This window comes from Neoarius graeffei, chromosome 16 (genome assembly GCF_027579695.1).
Source record: "Neoarius graeffei isolate fNeoGra1 chromosome 16, fNeoGra1.pri, whole genome shotgun sequence".
NCBI classification, from domain to species: domain Eukaryota; kingdom Metazoa; phylum Chordata; class Actinopteri; order Siluriformes; family Ariidae; genus Neoarius; species Neoarius graeffei.
In genome coordinates this window covers 58,567,319-58,585,452 of record NC_083584.1, presented here as the reverse complement: position 1 = coordinate 58,585,452, position 18,134 = coordinate 58,567,319, and the positions used below count along the sequence as shown (strand labels likewise).

General features: G+C 42.8%; 1 protein-coding gene across 3 annotated transcripts in view; it reads left to right on the top strand.

Annotated features, from left to right (window-relative positions):
* The window catches only part of coq8b (coenzyme Q8B), a 43,166-nt gene extending 27,440 nt beyond the window's left edge, over nt 1-15,726 (top strand). For 2 of the 3 annotated variants that reach the window (XM_060943247.1, XM_060943246.1), the window contains exons 12-16: nt 2,297-2,404; nt 2,671-2,736; nt 8,260-8,346; nt 8,802-9,128; nt 15,403-15,726. In XM_060943247.1, the coding sequence (XP_060799230.1) occupies nt 2,297-2,404; nt 2,671-2,736; nt 8,260-8,346; nt 8,802-9,098 (558 nt within the window). In that variant the 3' untranslated portion in view covers nt 9,099-9,128; nt 15,403-15,726. The other variant, XM_060943248.1, reaches the window with a different exon arrangement.
* The last annotated feature ends 2,408 nt before the right edge of the window (nt 15,727-18,134 follow it).

Sequence of the window (18,134 nt, the reverse complement as noted above, 5' to 3'; positions counted from 1 at the left end):
ATTTCTGGATGAATTTCACCAAACTTGGCAAAAGGCATTGTTGTATGATTTGTTGTTTTGTTCAATTTGGTTGCATTTTCCCAGAGTTCCAGCCCTTGATTAACAACTTTTTACTTTGACAATTTCATGAAGGTGTGTTTTCCTTCCGACCTTGACTCCTCTCTCAATTTTTGGATGAATTTCTCGAAGCTTAGCAGAAGGCCTTGTTATATGACGGTAATACGCATATCGCGATTTAATTTCGTTTGTGAAAATTTTCCCAGAGTTTTGACCCTTGATTAAATAACTTGTACTTTGACAATTTCATGAGGGTGTAGGTTCTTCTGAAATCAACTCCGCTCACAATCTGTGGATGAATTTCACCAAACTTGGCAGAAGGCTTTGTTATATGACAGTTATACGCAGATTGAGATTTCATTTAATTTGGGCAAATTTTCCCAGAGTTATGCCCTCGATTATTAACAAACTTGTACTTTGGCGATTTCATCAAGGCATGCTTGCTTTCTGAAATCAACTTCCATCACGATTTTTATCCCCCACTGGCTGAAAGGCCCGAAGGGGGATTATGTCGTGGCGATGTCCGTCCCGGGAAGGGTACTCCCCTTCTGAAATCAACTCCTCTTACAATTTTTGGAAGAATTTTACAAAACTTGACAGGATTCTTTGTTATATGTCGTTAATACGCATATTGCAATTTTGTTAAATTGGGTCACATTTTACCAGACTTATAACCCCTTGATTAACAAAATTATACTTTGACAATTTCACAAGTGTGGTTTTTCCTTCTGAAATCAACTCCTCTCTCAATTTCTGGATGAATTTCACCAAACTTGGCAAAAGGCATTGTTGTATTATTGTTATTTTGTTCAATTCGGTCACATTTTTCCAGAGTTCCAGCCCTTGATTAACAACTTTTTACTTTGACAATTTCATGAAGGTGTGTTTTCCTTCCGACACCAACTCCTCTCTCAATTTTTGGATGAATTTCTCGAAGCTTGGCAGAAGGCCTTGTTGTATGACGGTAATACGCATATCGCGATTTAATTTCGTTTGTGAAAATTTTCCCAGAGTTTTGACCCTTGATTAAATAACTTGTACTTTGACAATTTCATGAGGGTGTAGGTTCTTCTGAAATCAATTCCGCTCACAATCTGTGGACGAATTTCACCAAACTTGGCAGAAGGCTTTGTTATATGACAGTTATACGCAGATTGAAATTTCGTTTAATTTGGGCAAATTTTACCAGAGTTATGCCTTTTGATTATTAACAAACTTGTACTTTGGCGATTTCATCAAGGTGTGCTTGCTTTCTGAAATCAACTTCCATCACGATTTTTATCCCCCGCTGGCTGAAAGGCCCGAAGGAGGATTGTCGTGGCGACGTCCGTCTGTCCCGGGAAAGATACTCACCTTCTGAAATCAACTCCTCTCACGGTTTTTGGAAGAATTACATGAAACTTGGCAGAATTCTTTGTTAAATGTCGGTAATACGCATATTGTAATTTCGTTCAATTCCGTCACATTTTACCAGAGTTGCCAGTGGGGGATATTGTGCTCTCGGAGCACTCGTGTTATTTATTTCGCAGACTTGCCACAAGAAGTTGTTGGAAAAAATGTATCAAGTAAGATTTATTTCCAGAAATCCAATCAAGGCTGTTGGGGATTTGCCCAATGAGACAGAAAAACAGAATCCTGCCTTGATTTCCTTTTACCTCGCAAACCTGGACCACAGCGTGCCAGAGAATTTATTCTGTTTTCAACACAATGGTTTTGGTTTATTTTTTTTGCAGTTTACTTCTCAGTCATTTTTATACCTAGAGCCTTTTGTTTTTGGACACCTCATCGTTTGACGGAATATCTTTTTCGTTCTCATTGCTTCAGACAGTTTTGCGCAGATTTCTCGCTCCTGAGGTAAAGGTGAGCAATTTTGTTACATGACAGGTGGGAGCTTCAGACTTCATCACACTGTGCTACTGATAAACCTGGGAGGATTATTTTAGCTGAGCGGGATGAGCACGTCACGTGGATGTTATCGGTGATTACTGGCTGTGTGGAGTTGTCCGGGTTTCCTCCCATCTTCCAAAAACCTGCAGGTCCACTGTGATGGACGGGCCGGATCCAGGATGGATTCCCACCCAGGGTTCCAGTGGTTTTAAAGTCGTCTTTCAGACCGTTTTTTGTAGAAATGGCAGCTGTGTGTGATCACTCTGAAGGTTAATGATCTCAGGGTTGTGGATCAGTTTCCGTACCCAGCTGTAGTTTTGATCCGAGTTCTTCTGCATCCGCTTCTCCACAGATTTGCTTCAGCATCTTGAACTTGTGTCTCCGAGAACTTTTCGAGTTCCGCTTCATGCAGACGGATCCCAACTGGTCCAACTTCTTCTATAACGCTGAGGAGGACAAGGTAGGCAGTTTTAAAAATAAATATTTTTTGGGTTTTTTCGCTGCTTGTTGTTGCAACACACCGTTCGCATCTCTGTGGACTTGGTTCATCTCGTACGTTCTGAAACGTGTGGATCTGTTCTGGACTGGAACACGTCCTGGTGATCTGAGAAAAGCGACAGCAGTGTAATTGTTCGGCTCCTGTGCTTTAGATCATATCGAGTTGAATGATCTTGCTCCAGGAACGTGAGACGCACATTTAACAGTTGCTCGCTTTGTGTTTTACAGATCTACCTGTTAGACTTTGGAGCTTGTCGAGAATACCCCAAGTCCTTCACTGATGACTACATCGAGGTGCTGTGTTTTTAAATGCCCTTATGTTGACTTTTTTTTTTTTTGGTCTTTATTTGGAGCTCTTGGTCTTGTGCTCCAGGACAATTAGTGGGAAAAAAAACCCGAGACACTTAAAATATATTAACTGTATTCTATTATTAATTATTATACATACAGGACACTTTTTCGATGGAGTAAAAACGTGTTCTAGTCCCTTCTAGCGGGTTTTAATTTTAATTGTTAGCATATCGCTAATCTTACGTGTATCACGTCACTCAACCCAATTGAATCTGGTTTACGATATTGCATGGTTGTCGACAACGTGATGTCACACGTCAGAGACGTACAACTTCCGCGCTAGCAGGCGACTGTGATACTTTGTAAACAAACTATGGCCGCCAGGTTTGCTTCATTAAATACAGAAGATTTTGAGAGAATTTTGAAAGAGAAAGGCGCATCGAACACCCGAAAGGAATGTGTACACAGTGTCCGAAATGAGGAATTTTTAAGCAGACTGTCACAGGACAGACCAGTCTGAAGAAATGTCTGGCCGTCCAAATTTCAGTCTGCCTGAATGACGGGCCAAAAGCCCGGAACAATGCGGCTGGGGAAGCTGAAGGGCTTTAGATGCCTGTAGATGCTTCTCAGCTACTTCCAGGCACATTTTCGTGATCTTCAAACTAAGGCCAAATTACACTCGATATTAGTTGCTAATTACACGACAAACTGAATATAATTTACAAGAAAATGTTAGAAGAGTCAAGAAAAACATGCTTCAAGTTCTACTCAAGAAAACAGTCGCGCACACGGGTCAGTTCCATGTCCCCCCCCCCCAAATCTGTCCCTCTAAGTTACATGTTGGTCCTGGGATCGAGATGCTGACCTCTTCTGCCCCTCGGACCTGCCTGATCCATCATGGTGCCCTGTGTCTGGTTGGAGTTTTATCGCACCGCTCCTGTGAAGGACGGCCCCATGAGGACAGTTGAGGGTTACACCTGGAGGACGCTCTGGACTCTTACAGTAATGCTTTTATGGCTGAGGACTACAGTTGACTTGCTAACTTTAGGACTGCAGTTGTCATGAACAGTTTTGCACTCAAGTTTCCATCAATGAAGAGTTACAACATCAACGAAACTGACTTCATGTTAAAACTGTTAATGTTATAGTCATGCTGTCTGTTGTTGCCCAAATGAGGATGGGTTCCCTTTTGAGTCTGGTTCCTCTCGAGGTTTCTTCCTCATGTCGTCTGAGGGAGTTTTTCCTTGCCACCGTCACCACAGGCTTACTCATTGGGGATAGATTAGGGATAAAATTAGCTCATGATTTAAGTCGTTCAAATTCTGTAAAGCTGCTTTAGCATAAACTTGACTAGAAAAAAGTACGAGGAGCCAAGGATGGTCCAATTGGTTACACCTTACTGGTCCTCATACTAGAAATAGGTACTATTAAAACACTCATCAAACATTGTCAGCAATGACTATTTTTATGCTATGTTTATAGTAAGTCTATAAGAAATTGAGTAATTAACAATCCAACTATTCTTACGTAATAGAGTTAATTTTGAGTTCGGGATTCCAAGCAACTTTATAACAATGACTTTTAAAACGACTCAAAACTAGACACGGGAATATCATTTGGCATTCAGACTCAAATCTGCGGGACTAGAACTTAGAAAATAAAAGCTATTAAAATATAAATCTACATCCTCCAAAGCATATGACTGACTGCCTGCCTGCCTTTATTTATCCCACGTACACTCAGTGAAAATTTGCATTTAACCCATCTGAAGCAGTGAACACACGCGTGCACACAAGTGAGCAATGAGCCTTGTTCAAGGGCACTTCAGGCCACCCCTGCCCCGTGTTAGCCTAACCTGCATGTCTTTGGACTGTGGAGGAAACCGGAGCACCCGGATGAAACCCGCACAGACACGGGGAGAGAACATGCAAACTCCACACAGAAAAGTCCCGTCGGCCGCCGGTCTCAAACCCAGAACCTTCTTGCTGTGAGGTGACGGTGCTAACCACTACACCACCACCTCCTCCACCACCAAAAAAAAAATGCACATAATAACATCATAACCATTGATTGGCAGTTTGGCACTTAACGTAATACTGTATCGTAAAGTTTCGTGTAAACTGAACTCTTAATCACCTGATACTGTCAACCCTAAAACACTAGTTCAAATGCATCGTGCAGTAAAAACAGTGAATATGGAGTGCATTATTATTATTGTCAAGTTTATTTGTAGAGCGCTTTTAACAATAAACATCGTCGCAAAGCAGCTTTACAGAATTTGAACAACTTAAAACATGAGCTAGTTTTATCCCTAATCTATCCCCAATGAGCAAGCCTGTGGCGACGATGGCAAGGAAAAACTCCCTCAGACGGCATGAGGAAGAAACCTCGAGAGGAACCAGACTCAAAAGGGAACCCATCCTCATTTGGGCAACAACAGACAGCCTGACTATAATATTAACAGTTTTAACATGAAGTCAGTGTCGTTGATGTAACTGTTCATGACAACTGCAGTCCTAAAGTTAGCAAGTCAACTGTAGTCCTCAGCCATAAAAGCATTACTGTAAGAGTCCAGAGCGTCTTCCAAGTGCGACTTTCAACTGTCCACATGGGGCCGTCCTCCACAGGAGCGATGCGATGAGACTCCAACCAGACACAGGGCACCAGGATGGATCAGGCAGGTCCGAGGAGCAGAAGAGGTCAGCATCTCGATCCCAGGACCGACATGTAACTCAGAGGGACAGATTTGGGGGGGGAACACAGGTTGTTCGGTATGCCCAATGTCACCTGAATAAGTAGGAGCAGTATACATATTGCACTGAGTACAAGCAGGGACTCCGGCAACTAACTATGACAGCATAATTAAAATGGGAGAGCCAGAAGGTAACACAGGCATGAGGGAGCCCCGGGACATAAAGCAGCCAGCCACTACACCGTCAACAAACTCGAGTGAGCAAGCGAGTGGGGACTGACAGCATCCTTACATCCCAGTTTACCAAAACACTCTGTCTGAGGATCCTCCAGATCTACTCCTTTACCTCATAAACACCTTTTAACAAAAGGCTTGACTAAACAGATATGTTTTCAGCCGAGACTTAAATGCTGAGACTGTGTCTGATTCCCAAACACTACTTGGAAGGCTGTTCCATAACTGTGGGGCTTTGTAAGAAAAGGCTCTGCCCCCTGATGTAGCCTTCACTATACGAGGTACCAGCAGATAGCCTGCACCTTTTGATCTAAGTAGGCGTGGCGGGTCATAGAGGACCAGAAGTTCACTCAGGTACTGTGGTGTGAGACCATTCAGTGCTTTAAAGGTCAATAGTAGTATTTTATAATCAATACGAAATTTGATTGGGAGCCAATGCAGTGTGGATAAGACAGGGGTGATGTGGTCATATTTTCTAGTTCTAGTAAGGACTCTTGCTGCTGCATTTTGAACTAACTGGAGCTTGTTTATGCACTTATTGGAACATCCAGACAGTAAGGCATTACAATAATCCAACCTGGAGGTAACGAAAGCATGAACTGTCATGTATTGTCTTATTTAGTGTGCCACTCCGGGAGAGGGAGGTGTCTGTAAATTTTGGCACGGCTAGGACCATGAGTGGCTGAGTTATGAATTTTGAAATCCCCATGCGCGTAAGTGGCTGGAGCTAGGGCTCGTGCTAAAGCTTGCCGTGATCCGTGCTCACTCCTGACGTTGGATCGGATCAGGCCGAGCCTGGGCTGGTTCGAGAGGGAGGTGTCTGTAAATTTTGGCAGGGCTAGGACCATCAGTGGCTGAGTTATGAATTTTTAAATTGGCGCCCGCAGGGGCCTCCGTTTCACAGGCTGTGCTAGGACATGATGTATTCGCCCAGTGGAATCTGGGCATCGTAGGAGAGAGGAAAAGGAGAGCCATCCGCAGTATTACTAACGCGGCAAAGAGAGCCTCATGATGGCTGTGGCTCAAAAGACGAGAGCTATGGAGCCAGTAGCTAGCCACCCGGACACAAGCTGGGGTCTGATCAGCCCTGGCTGGGTCACCTGGAGGAGGGTGTATGATGTTGAAAGACCTGAAACACCCAATGATTCTAGGAACATCACTGAGGATGGGGTCCAGAGGCAGCATCGGAAGATACACTACCGTTCAAAAGTTTGGGGTCACCCAGACAATTTTGTGTTTTCCATGAAAAGTCACATTTTTATTTCCCACCATAAGTTGTAAAATGAATAGAAAATCTAGTCAAGACATTTTTCTGGCCATTTTGAGCATTTAATCGACCCCACAAATGTGATGCTCCAGAAACTCAATCTGCTCAAAGGAAGGTCAGTTTTATAGCTTCTCTAAAGAGCTCAACTGTTTTCAGCTGTGCTAACATGATTGTACAAGGGTTTTCTAATCATCCATTAGCCTTCTGAGGCAATGAGCAAACACATTGTACCATTAGAACACTGGAGTGAGAGTTGCTGGAAATGGGCCTCTATACACCTATGGAGATATTGCACCAAAAACCACACATTTGCAGCTAGAATAGTCATTTACCACATTAGCAATGTATAGAGTGCATTTCTGATTAGTTTAAAGTGATCTTCATTGAAAAGAACAGTGCTTTTCTTTCAAAAATAAGGACATTTCAAAGTGACCCCAGACTTTTGAACGGTAGTGTATACTGTATGTTTACAACTACACGTAATGTGTTCGCCCAGTCTAACATTTGGAAGAAAACTGGAAGTAGATTTGACCCATATCTTTACAATTTTTTTTATGGGCCATCCAGTTTGATGCTTTTGAAATACAGACGGACAAATACGAAAATTCCCGGTCAACGCCCGCCAGTCCGGCCTTATTTCGCACACTGTGTATGTATTATAATAATAATATTGGCTGGGTTTTTTCATGGTATATCAGAGATATTCCATTCAGCTAGCATGATAGTGAACTCATCTTCAACTTGTTCGGTATCATTCTAGCTGAATGGAATATATCTGATATACCATGAAAAAAAGCCAGCCAATATTATCTCATCTCATTATCTCTAGCCGCTTTATCCTGTTCTACAGGGTCGCAGGCAAGCTGGAGCCTATCCCAGCTGACTACGGGCGAAAGGCGGGGTACACCCTGGACAAGTCGCCAGGTCATCACAGGGCTGACACATAGACACAGACAACCATTCACACTCACATTCACTCCTATGGTCAATTTAGAGTCACCAGTTAACCTAACCTGCATGTCTTTGGACTGTGGGGGAAACCGGAGCACCCGGAGGAAACCCACGCGGACACGGGGAGAACATGCAAACTCCACACAGAAAGGCCCTCGCCGGCCACGGGGCTCGAACCCGGACCTTCTTGCTGTGAGGCGACAGCGCTAACCACAATATTATTTAAATATTAGATTATTTAGGTACCACATAGTATGTAATTTAATTTCAACATGATTTAAAACGTCCAGTGGTATGAGACTCTCTTATTTATTTTCTCTCATTTGATTGAAATCTGTTGCTTGGATCTGACCTAAAATCCTCTGCCTTGGTAAACCATTAGGTGGTGCACGCAGCCTCTGTTGGAGATCGGGCCAAAGTTCTGCAGAAATCCAAAGACTTGAAGTTCCTGACTGGCTACGAAACCAAGGTTTGAGACTTTTCCCTTCCTCATTCTATCCTCCTGACCTGTTCAGTCAGCGGGTGTAGAACAGAATCCAGCCATCTTAGTTTAATCACCCGTGTGAGCTCGCTAGATTATTAATACTGATAATATTGTGGAAGAAACCGCAGTATGTCTCATGTGTGACCGGTAAATTATCTGAGGGATTCGTTTGCAGCTGGACACATGGCTCCTGGGTGGAGACGCATGCCTGCGTCAGGAAGTGAGCGGTTCCTGGGGAGTTCTGTTATACACGTGCATCTACTGACACTTCCAACAAAACTCAACTTCCTTGTTTTCACCCGAAAGGAAACAGATAAGCATTTCAGCTTGGACCGCAAAGCCGTCTGGATTCTGATCAGTTTGTTTTGGTGAAGTTCTCCCTTCATTCTGGGATTTGTGTTCTCGTTTTGAAACCCTGTACTTCTGTTTCTGTCTCGCAGGCGTTCTCGGATGCTCACGTGGAGGCCGTGATGATCCTGGGAGAAGCGTTCGCCTCTTCAGACGCCTTCGACTTCAGCACTCAGAGCACGACGCGTCGTATCCACAATCTGATCCCGGTGATGCTCCGTCACCGCCTCACTCCTCCTCCAGAAGAGACGTACTCACTCCACCGCAAGATGGCTGGCTCCTTCCTCATTTGCTCCAAGCTCCAGGCACGGATTTCCTGCAGAGAAATGTTCCTCAGCGTCTATAAGGCTTACACACAGCGACGCCACGAGCAGGCGGGTGGAGAATAGACTCGGTGGAGGAGCACTTCCTGTCTGGAGGTACACGGTTTTCGATGAACTGTGTGTTTTTTTTTTTTTTTTAAACTGAGTGTCCTGACTGAAGAGTTTAATCAGAAGTAAAGGAAACCCAAAAAATGGTTATCTTTTTTTTTTTTTCCCCCTACCCAAGAAGCTTTGATTCAGCTCTGAGCAGTTTGTTCCTCTGTGTTCATTCAGTGATTTAACCCTTTCATTACTGCATCAAGGCAAGTTTCCTGACTACAGTAAGAGAGGAAGGGCCGTCTGCAGTGGCGAAAGGGTTAATGTGCTGAAGTTTTGTGCGTGTTGATTATATTCTGAAGCCGTAGTGGAATATTTCAGACCCAGCGGGTCCGAGAACTCGGTCAGAGTCACTTTTTAGTGGTTAAGGGTTGTTTTACAATCGGGGTACAAAGTTTGTGTCACAGGGGTCCAAAATTCAAATTGATTCAAACTGGTTCTTGTACCAGTTTTTAAGTGAAGGACAAGTTAAAGAACAGATTTCAGGTAATTTTTTGACATGTGTGTATGGTAGTTTTGTGTAATCTGCTATAAGATAAAGATTAAGTGTCGCTTTAAGCAGGGCTGGGAGAAACAAATGAAGTGATTCTCGGAGACGACTTTTTTTTTTTGACAATTCAGAATCCACGACTTCCATAGTGCTTTTAAATATAAGGCTGTAAGCTTTGTGTTAGTTGTCTCTAATATTTATGTCCCAATATCTTGACCACATTTTAGGATGAAAATAATCATTTTAGATATGTTATTTTATATTGAAAAATTAGCTGTCTCGGAGAGGACTTTTTTTGACACAATTACATACTAATGTGATCAAAATAGTCTGAAAACTTACTGGCGTTCAACATTAAAACTTAACTATGTTTCCAATGATCTGGAACCAAATATGTGTTTTATGGTATAAAGAATGATTTAAGTGCATCCCTTTTGGAGCTACCTGTGGTCAAAAAAGCACTTTTTCTTAACGACACGAGTAATTTTGCTAAATATGACACATATTGCCATACATTCACCAAAAATAACGTTATCACCACATTTTTTTTTTTTTTTTTTTGCATGGTAAATAGAGCTATCACAGGGCTACAATAAACAACCAAGTTTATTTAGTCAAGCCTTTTGATATTGAAAATAATAAGTGTTAAATGTGATTTTTAGCTTGCGTACCCTGATTGTAAAACAACCCTTAATTGAATTATTACTTGAAGTTTGAGTAACATATCATTACTCCTCACACACCTTCTTACTCTTCTCTACATTTTTTTTTTTTTTTTTTTTTTTTTTGTGTGTGTAACAAAGACACTAATCAAATACCCCTTTTCCACCAAATCAGTTCCAGGGCTGGTTCAGGGCCAGTGCTGGTTCACAACTCGTTCAACTTGCGAGCCAGCTGAGAACCGGTTTGCTTTTCCATAGCTCGCGGAGCTATGTTATTACGTCGCTGTATACGTCAGTTACGTCGTTACGTTTGCATAAACCTTGGCGCAAATATCGAAGCAAAAACAACACGGAAGCAGCAGCAACAACAACAACAATAATAATAATAATGGATGACCTTCGTTTGTCCATCTGCTGCTTCTCGTCGCTTAAAAATGGCAATCTTTCACGGTCTTGTTATTGTTGTCGGTCTTAACAACTCCGCCCCCCCGCTGACGTAAGTGGTTCTTTCCTCTGGCCCAGCAGAGAGCTGGTGCTAGCCTGGAACCGGTTTTTCTGGCCTCAGAGCCAGTTCTTTGTCAGTGGAAACAGAAAACCCGGTTCCAAACTAAGCACTGGCCCCGAACCAGCCCTGGAACTGCTTTGGTGGAAAAGGGGCAAAAGTGTGATTTGAAGGCGTGCTAGAGAATTTTGTATAAAATTACATACATTTCCCTCTTTTTCTTCCCCATCACTTATTCTTTATTCCTTCTTTCCCTCTTGCTTGCTTTCTGCTGTCTCTTTTTCTGTACTGTGTTCAACTTTCCTTTCTGGATGATTTTTGTTCTCCTTTAAAGCTCGACGGCCTTTCGATTTCATAAAATCGGTGAAATTTAGTTCCTTCTGAAAGGTGGTCATTGTGTTTTTTTTGTTTTTTTTTCTGTAATATTTTAAATATATATCAGGCCATTCTATTCTGTATCTGGGAAGTTATTTAATTTGAGGCAATTCCCGAGCAAATAATGCGCATGAAATCGCATGCTTCAAGGAAGTCCGTGTGCGTGCGCAGGTTTACCTTTGAGCGTGCACTGACGGTTCCATCATTCTGTCGCTAAACAAACAGCTGATCACACCGAGGTGCTCGCTGAGCGCCGATATTTATTAGTTTGGTCCTGCGTTTCCTTTCCTTCGTATATAACATAACATAACGTCTTTTCTTCTCGCTTTCCGTTACTGTAGTCGGTCTTTCACGTTTCATTCGCACACTCACGTCCTCCTTTTTTCTCTCCTGTTTCAAATTTGTATCCCACAATGCCTTCAAACAGGGAAAGCCCACCACGTCATGCATGATATAGTATCTTGTATTGGGTCATGGTGAAGCAGGAAAAAATAGCGGAGAATTTAGGGCCATGTGGAGATAAATTCATTAATTGTTCTGTTAGAAAAAAAAACCTAATAAAATTGGAAGTCTGTGATTTTTGAGTTAAGTAGCTTTCGGTCCACGAAACACAAATAATCAGGTGTCAGGGAAAATTCTGTCTATGACCGATACTTAAAATCTGAAAGGCAGACTGTTTTAATTTTATTTCCATTTATTTTACTCCTCTCCCCTTTATTTTTTTTTTTTTTTTTTTTTTACTGCCTTTACAAAAAAGATTTCTTTGTCACTTGTCGTTACCTTTCTTTCTCCTAGTCCCCCCCCGTTTCCTCCTTTTTTAAATCTCTCTCTCGATTTCCTTCTTTATTCTCCCCTTCCCTCCATGGCCGTAGCCAGCCATGAGGCCCCCGCAGTCCAGACCTCAATCGTTTTTAAGAGCTGGAAATACATTTGTACGCTAAATATTCAACTGGATTAAAAAAAAAAAATAAAGAATAACATTAAAACGTGCCCTGTGATGACCTGGCGACTTGTCCAGGGTGTACCCCGCCTTTCGCCCGTAGTCAGCTGGGATAGGCTCCAGCTTGCCTGCAACCCTGTAGAAGGATAAAGCGGCTAGAGATAATGAGATGAGATTAAAACGTCTCTGTAAAAAGTGCATTGTTAATTATGTTAAACGTTGATTCTGTCTTCTGTGTCTGTTTCATGCGTGCGGCTCTGAGACCAAGAACACAAAACGGAATGAGTGCGCGACTCGGGGGAGGAACGCAGTGCAGGAGACACGCTTTTTTCATGGTAACCATCCGCGCACGTTCATGAAGCTTTGAAAATGTAAATTTAACAGCAGTGCAGTTGTAGCCTACCTTGTTTGTGATTAAAATAAATCATTCGATAAGCCAAAGCAATAGAGTGGAAAGTTTCAACTTGTGTTTGCCTTGGATAACTTTGCCTTGTGATATTAGAGAGGGTAAGAGGATCTTGGTGGGATTGGGTCCTCTGCGTCTGTATCTTGTGTGCGTGGGAGAGCAAGAACAGAAAAAAAACCCAACAAGATGGGGCAGGCTATGAGAGTGTGTGAGTGCGACCCCCAAGAGAACGCGGTTCTAGACACTGCGAGCGCTCATTCTAGAGTGCGACACACACACACACACACACACACACACACACACACACGGTTGATAAGGCAAACTGTTCAACAAGTTTAAGTTACCCCTACTCTTTATTCAAACATGGTGGTGTATACTGATTTCCCCCCCAGAATTTTCTTTTTGATGTAGGTGTAACGGATGCCAGATTGTTAATGTATCTCAGTTCCATAGGCTGCATGGTGAGGGTATCTTTTGTCCTCATTGCTTGGGCCAGATCAAACCATTAAACAAGCTTAAATTATTCTTACTCTTGCTATGTACATGTTTTTTTTTTCCCAAAACTGATGACATTCAGTTTAGAGGTCTACGCGGGACAGAATTTTCAGTCCCGCTCCTGCAAAGAATTATGATTTTCAGTCCCGCTCCCGCCCGCGCCTGCTATATTTTGTCCCACTCCCGCCCGCAAATCCCGCATGATGCAGACGTTCGCGTTATTTCTCACTAAAGTTCTTGTCATTGTTCATGTCATCAACAACAGCTCTTCTAAATTTGAGTGCCCCATCATCTACATGACGTGACACAATTGTTGGATGGGGCAGAATATCTCGCACATCGAATTTGCCTATTGTGGCTGCCGTGTCAACTAAGTGTTGGGCTAACTGAACTAATCCCCGACCAGCGATGCTGTCATACAGGCGGAGGTCCGCAGCAACAAAATCAACGCATTTCTACACGGTCTTTGCCTTCAACGCATCTGTCACTTTTGCGTTGTTCCCTCTGAACTCCAACAATTGTCCTTTTCAGACAGTACATACATGGCGATTCAGGCCTGATGAACCTGATTTATGCCCGTTGTATGTCAGAACCTTTTGGCACTTATCACAACAAGCAAAGGGCAGCTGAGCTGATTTCCCTCTGCGTCGTACACAAGTGAGAACGACTTCCAAATGTCTGATTTCAGGACTCTTGACTTTTTAACGGTAAATGTACCTCTTTTTAAAGCAGCACTTACTTCTGAAGCACTGTGAGCTTCAGTAGAGGAGCTCTGCTCTTCTGCCATGATCGGAGATCTCAAACACAGAAGAGCGGAAAGGAATCGGAAACGTACGCGAGATTAGACCACGTCCGCAAATTTAGGCATCTTAAAATGTTTTTATTAATGCCAAATAAAATATCCAGCACAAATTTATATATGATGGACATAAATTAATAATTTATAAATTTTATTTTAAACACGTTTTTAGTTAGCGGGACTGCAGCTTATCACCTCTCCCGCCCGCGCCTAGCCTGGCAAGCCAGACTAAATGTAAATATTTAGTCTGGCCTCGATCTGTAGACATTTCCGATGGGGGTGGGTAGGGACAACCCGCTGTCTTTCAAACTGTCTCTGTGCGTATAGGCCAACGCTCTGACCAATCAGCGCAACAGTGACTGTGACGTAGTCAGAGCGACAGAAAGCAGTGGGGAAGGCCTTGAAATAAATAATTTTTCAAAATGCGTATTAATTAATAAACAGGTTCTAGATATTAAGAAGTTTGGAGATAATGACCACAAGTTTGGAGTCTGTACCACATACTTAACATACACTCTTATTTTTTCCAAGTGTTTTTCAAGGGTTTGCTTAAACTGTTTTTGAGAGTTTTTATTTAGTGGTGTTTGGTGAAATAATTTCCCTTAAATTTAAAATAACGGGAAAATAAGAAACAATCAAAAAGTAATGTTTCAAAGCTGTTTATTAATTCTTCGTACTGCACAAACTAGCCCCATCCTTTTGGCTACGAGCGGAGCCAGCTGGTAGATCAGACTTTTGCCATAGCCGGTCGGCAAAACAGCGAAAACGTCCTTCTTGAAAAGGAATGAGCAGAGAGCCTCTTCCTGCTCATGTTTCAACGAAAACTCCAAGTCTAATTCTTCTAAAACTGATTCCAAAGCGGAGTCAAACGCGCGCTGTTCACTAGCCGTAGCCATCTTTCCTGTTGCGCTTTCTCCAGCGTCGCGCAGCTTTGTCGTCACTCCTGCAAAAGCCCGCCCAAAGAATCCAAACAAAAACCTTGCGTTGTGATTGGCGGGCACGATTTGATGCCCGGGGTGTTTTGTTTATATGGTGCGAGGCTAGACCCACTCGCTAGGCAAAAATATTTTTGGCCGCTAGGCGGGTGGGTCTAGTTTACTAGGCTAGCCCGCGCCTGCAATGAGCTTTCAAAATTTGTCCCGCGCCGCACTGCTTTGCATCGGATCCCGTGCGAGTGCAGGGCTCTAATTCAGTTCAAACACCATTAAAAGTAATTTCAGGAATAGATCTCTTGTGTAATTCACCCCTCTCATTTAACTATGTCAAATTTTTCGACTTGCGCTTTGCGCATCACGGACCTCGGTGATTTGATTTTTTTTTTTAAATGCTGGCTGTGGCCCTGCTTCCCTCTTTTCCTTGTCGTCTTCTCTATTTTATTTTGTCAAGTTTTTCCTTAATTTTTCTGCTTTCTCATTCTTTTGCTTTCTGCCCCCCCCCCCCCCCCCCCCCCCGTACCTGTCACTCGTTGCTCACACTGCGTATTCCTTTCATGAATGATAAACATATTTTAAGAAGTGAGCTCAAGAAATCTGAACTGGTCCTGACAGAAAGCTTCTTTTCACCACAATCTTTTGTGACTTTATTCTTCCTTTCATCTTCACAAAGCATTTTTATCCTGCCCGGGGGTCATAGCAAATCCGGAGCCGATCCTGGGAGCACTGGGTGTGAGATGGGAATACACCCTGCATGGGACACGCTTCCATCCAATCCACATACAAGCATTTTGCGTTTGGGAGAAAACCGGAGAACCTCCGAGGAAACCAGAGACTCAGGACTGTGGAGCTGTGAGACTGCAGCTTCTGTCCACTCGTGGATTTTGTGTTGGAGACAGCAAAGGTTTTAAGATCATAAAGTATTTTAGTTGTGCATTTCTACACTTTGTTTTTGGAAAATGTCAATTTTCATGCCAATAAAAAGGTCTGACCTCCAGATTACTGTTTACACTAGGCATTCATTCGTCACGTCCATGTGGTCGTATCATAATCCTCTACATTATTCACCACACACGCACCCTGACTTCATTGTACATGGAAACCGGATCTCGCGCTTGTTTTTCTGTTGGCTGATTGTCACCCTATGACCCGGACCACCTCTTCATTTTCAAGCCACAGCGTTAAAATTTGAAATACCCCATTAGCCTCGCTTTTCATTCCAAATATTATCTGTTAAAACAATATTGGAAGGGGACATGAAATCTGTTCATGTGCTTTGGGATTGTGCGAAGGCTAATTATCTGGAATGAGTGAAATTTAAACAGAGCACAGTAGAAAACTTCATATCGACTTGGAAAGAAATTTTTCTTGGCGTGTGTCTCATTTAGCAAGGAATACAAATAACGATAGCGTTTATAATCAATATCAGATGTTAAAACTGGACGGAAAGGTAAATTGGTCTCATCTGGACAACACCAGCGTGTGGGATTATAAATAAACAGTCTGTAGTTAACGTACAAGGAATGAAGTGTGTTGAAAAGGTGATCAGAGGACATTATGATTACATCAGCAGGTACATATCTGCAGAAGCAAAGGTGAGTTGAGACTTGAATGTAAACTGTTTTTAGGAAGTGCATGTAGGATCATCCACCAGAGCAGACGTAATTGATTCATCATTGAATCTGTGGCGCATAAATATCCTGATTTTGATATTGATTGAGTGAGCAGTCACTCTTTACAACCGTGGTGAGCAGAAAAGCATCTCGGCATGCACAGAACATCAGATCTTGAGGTCAGTGAGCTACACGAGCAGAAGACCATATCAGGATCCACTCCTGAACAAGAATCCGAGGTGATAATGGGGGGGGTGGACTCGCCCAAACTCGACATGTAAAGAGTGGGGTTAAAAAAAATAAAAGGCCAGGTGATTTTCATTCTCATCTCATTATCTCTATCTGCTTTATCCTGTTCTACAGGGTCGCAGGCAAGCTGGAGCCTATCCCAGCTGACTACGGGCGAAAGGCGGGGTACACCCTGGACAAGTCGCCAGGTCATCACAGGGCTGACACATAGACACAGACAACCATTCACACTCACATTCACACCTACAGTCAATTTAGAGTCACCAGTTAACCTAACCTGCATGTCTTTGGACTGTGGGGGAAACCGGAGCACCCGGAGGAAACCCACGCGGACACGGGGAGAACATGCAAACTCCACACAGAAAGGCCCTCGCCAGCCACAGGGCTCGAATCCAGAACCTTATTGCTGTGAGGCGACACAGGTGCTGTTAGCATGGCTGCCCACTGCTCTGGGTATATCTGTGTGCGCTCATTGCTCACGTGTGTGCTCACTGCTTCAGATGGGTTAAATGCAGAGAGGAATTTCACAAGTGTGTGATGAATAAAGTTGTGCTTTCTTTCTTTCTACAAATAGGCAGAAGTAGTAATACAAAGTAAAGGCAATATGGTGCAAGAGGGGGGAAAAAAACACCCAGTGTATACAGTGGTGCTTGAAAGTTTGTGAACCCTTTAGAATTTTCTATATTTCTGCATAAATATGACCTAAAACATCATCATCAGATTTTTACACAAGTCCTAAAAGTAGATAAAGAGAACCCAGTTAAACAAATGAGACAAAAATATTATACTTGGTCATTTATTTATTGAGGAAAATGATCCAATATTACATATCTGTGAGTGGCAAAAGTATGCGAACCTCTAGGGTTAGCAGTTAATTTGAAGGTGAAATTAGAGTCAGGTGTTTTCAATCAATGGGATGACAATCAGGTGTGAGTGGGCACTCTGTTTTATTTAAAGAACAGGGATCTATCAAAGTCTGATCTTCACAACACATGTTTGTGGAAGTGTATCATGGCACGAACAAAGGAGATTTCTGAGGACCTCAGAAAAAGCGTTGTTGATGCTCATCAGCCTGGAAAAGGTTACAAAACCATCTCTAAAGAGTTTGGACTCCACCAATCCACAGTCAGACAGATTGTGTACAAATGGAGGAAATTCAAGACCATTGTTACCCTCCCCAGGAGTGGTCGACCAACAAAGATCACTCCAAGAATAAGGCGTGTAATAGTTGGCGAGGTCACAAAGGACCCCAGGGTAACTTCTAAGCAACTGAAGGCCTCTCTCACATTGGCTAATGTTAATGTTCATGAGTCCACCATCAGGAGAACACTGAACCACAATGGTGTGCATGGCAGGGTTGCAAGGAGAAAGCCACTGCTCTCCAAAAAGAACATTGCTGTTCGTCTGCAGTTTGTGAAAGATCACGTGGACAAGCCAATTGGAAAAATGTTTTGTGGACGGATGAGACCAAAATAGAACGTTTTGGTTTAAATGAGAAGCGTTACGTTTGGAGAAAGGAAAATACTCCATTCCAGCATAAGAA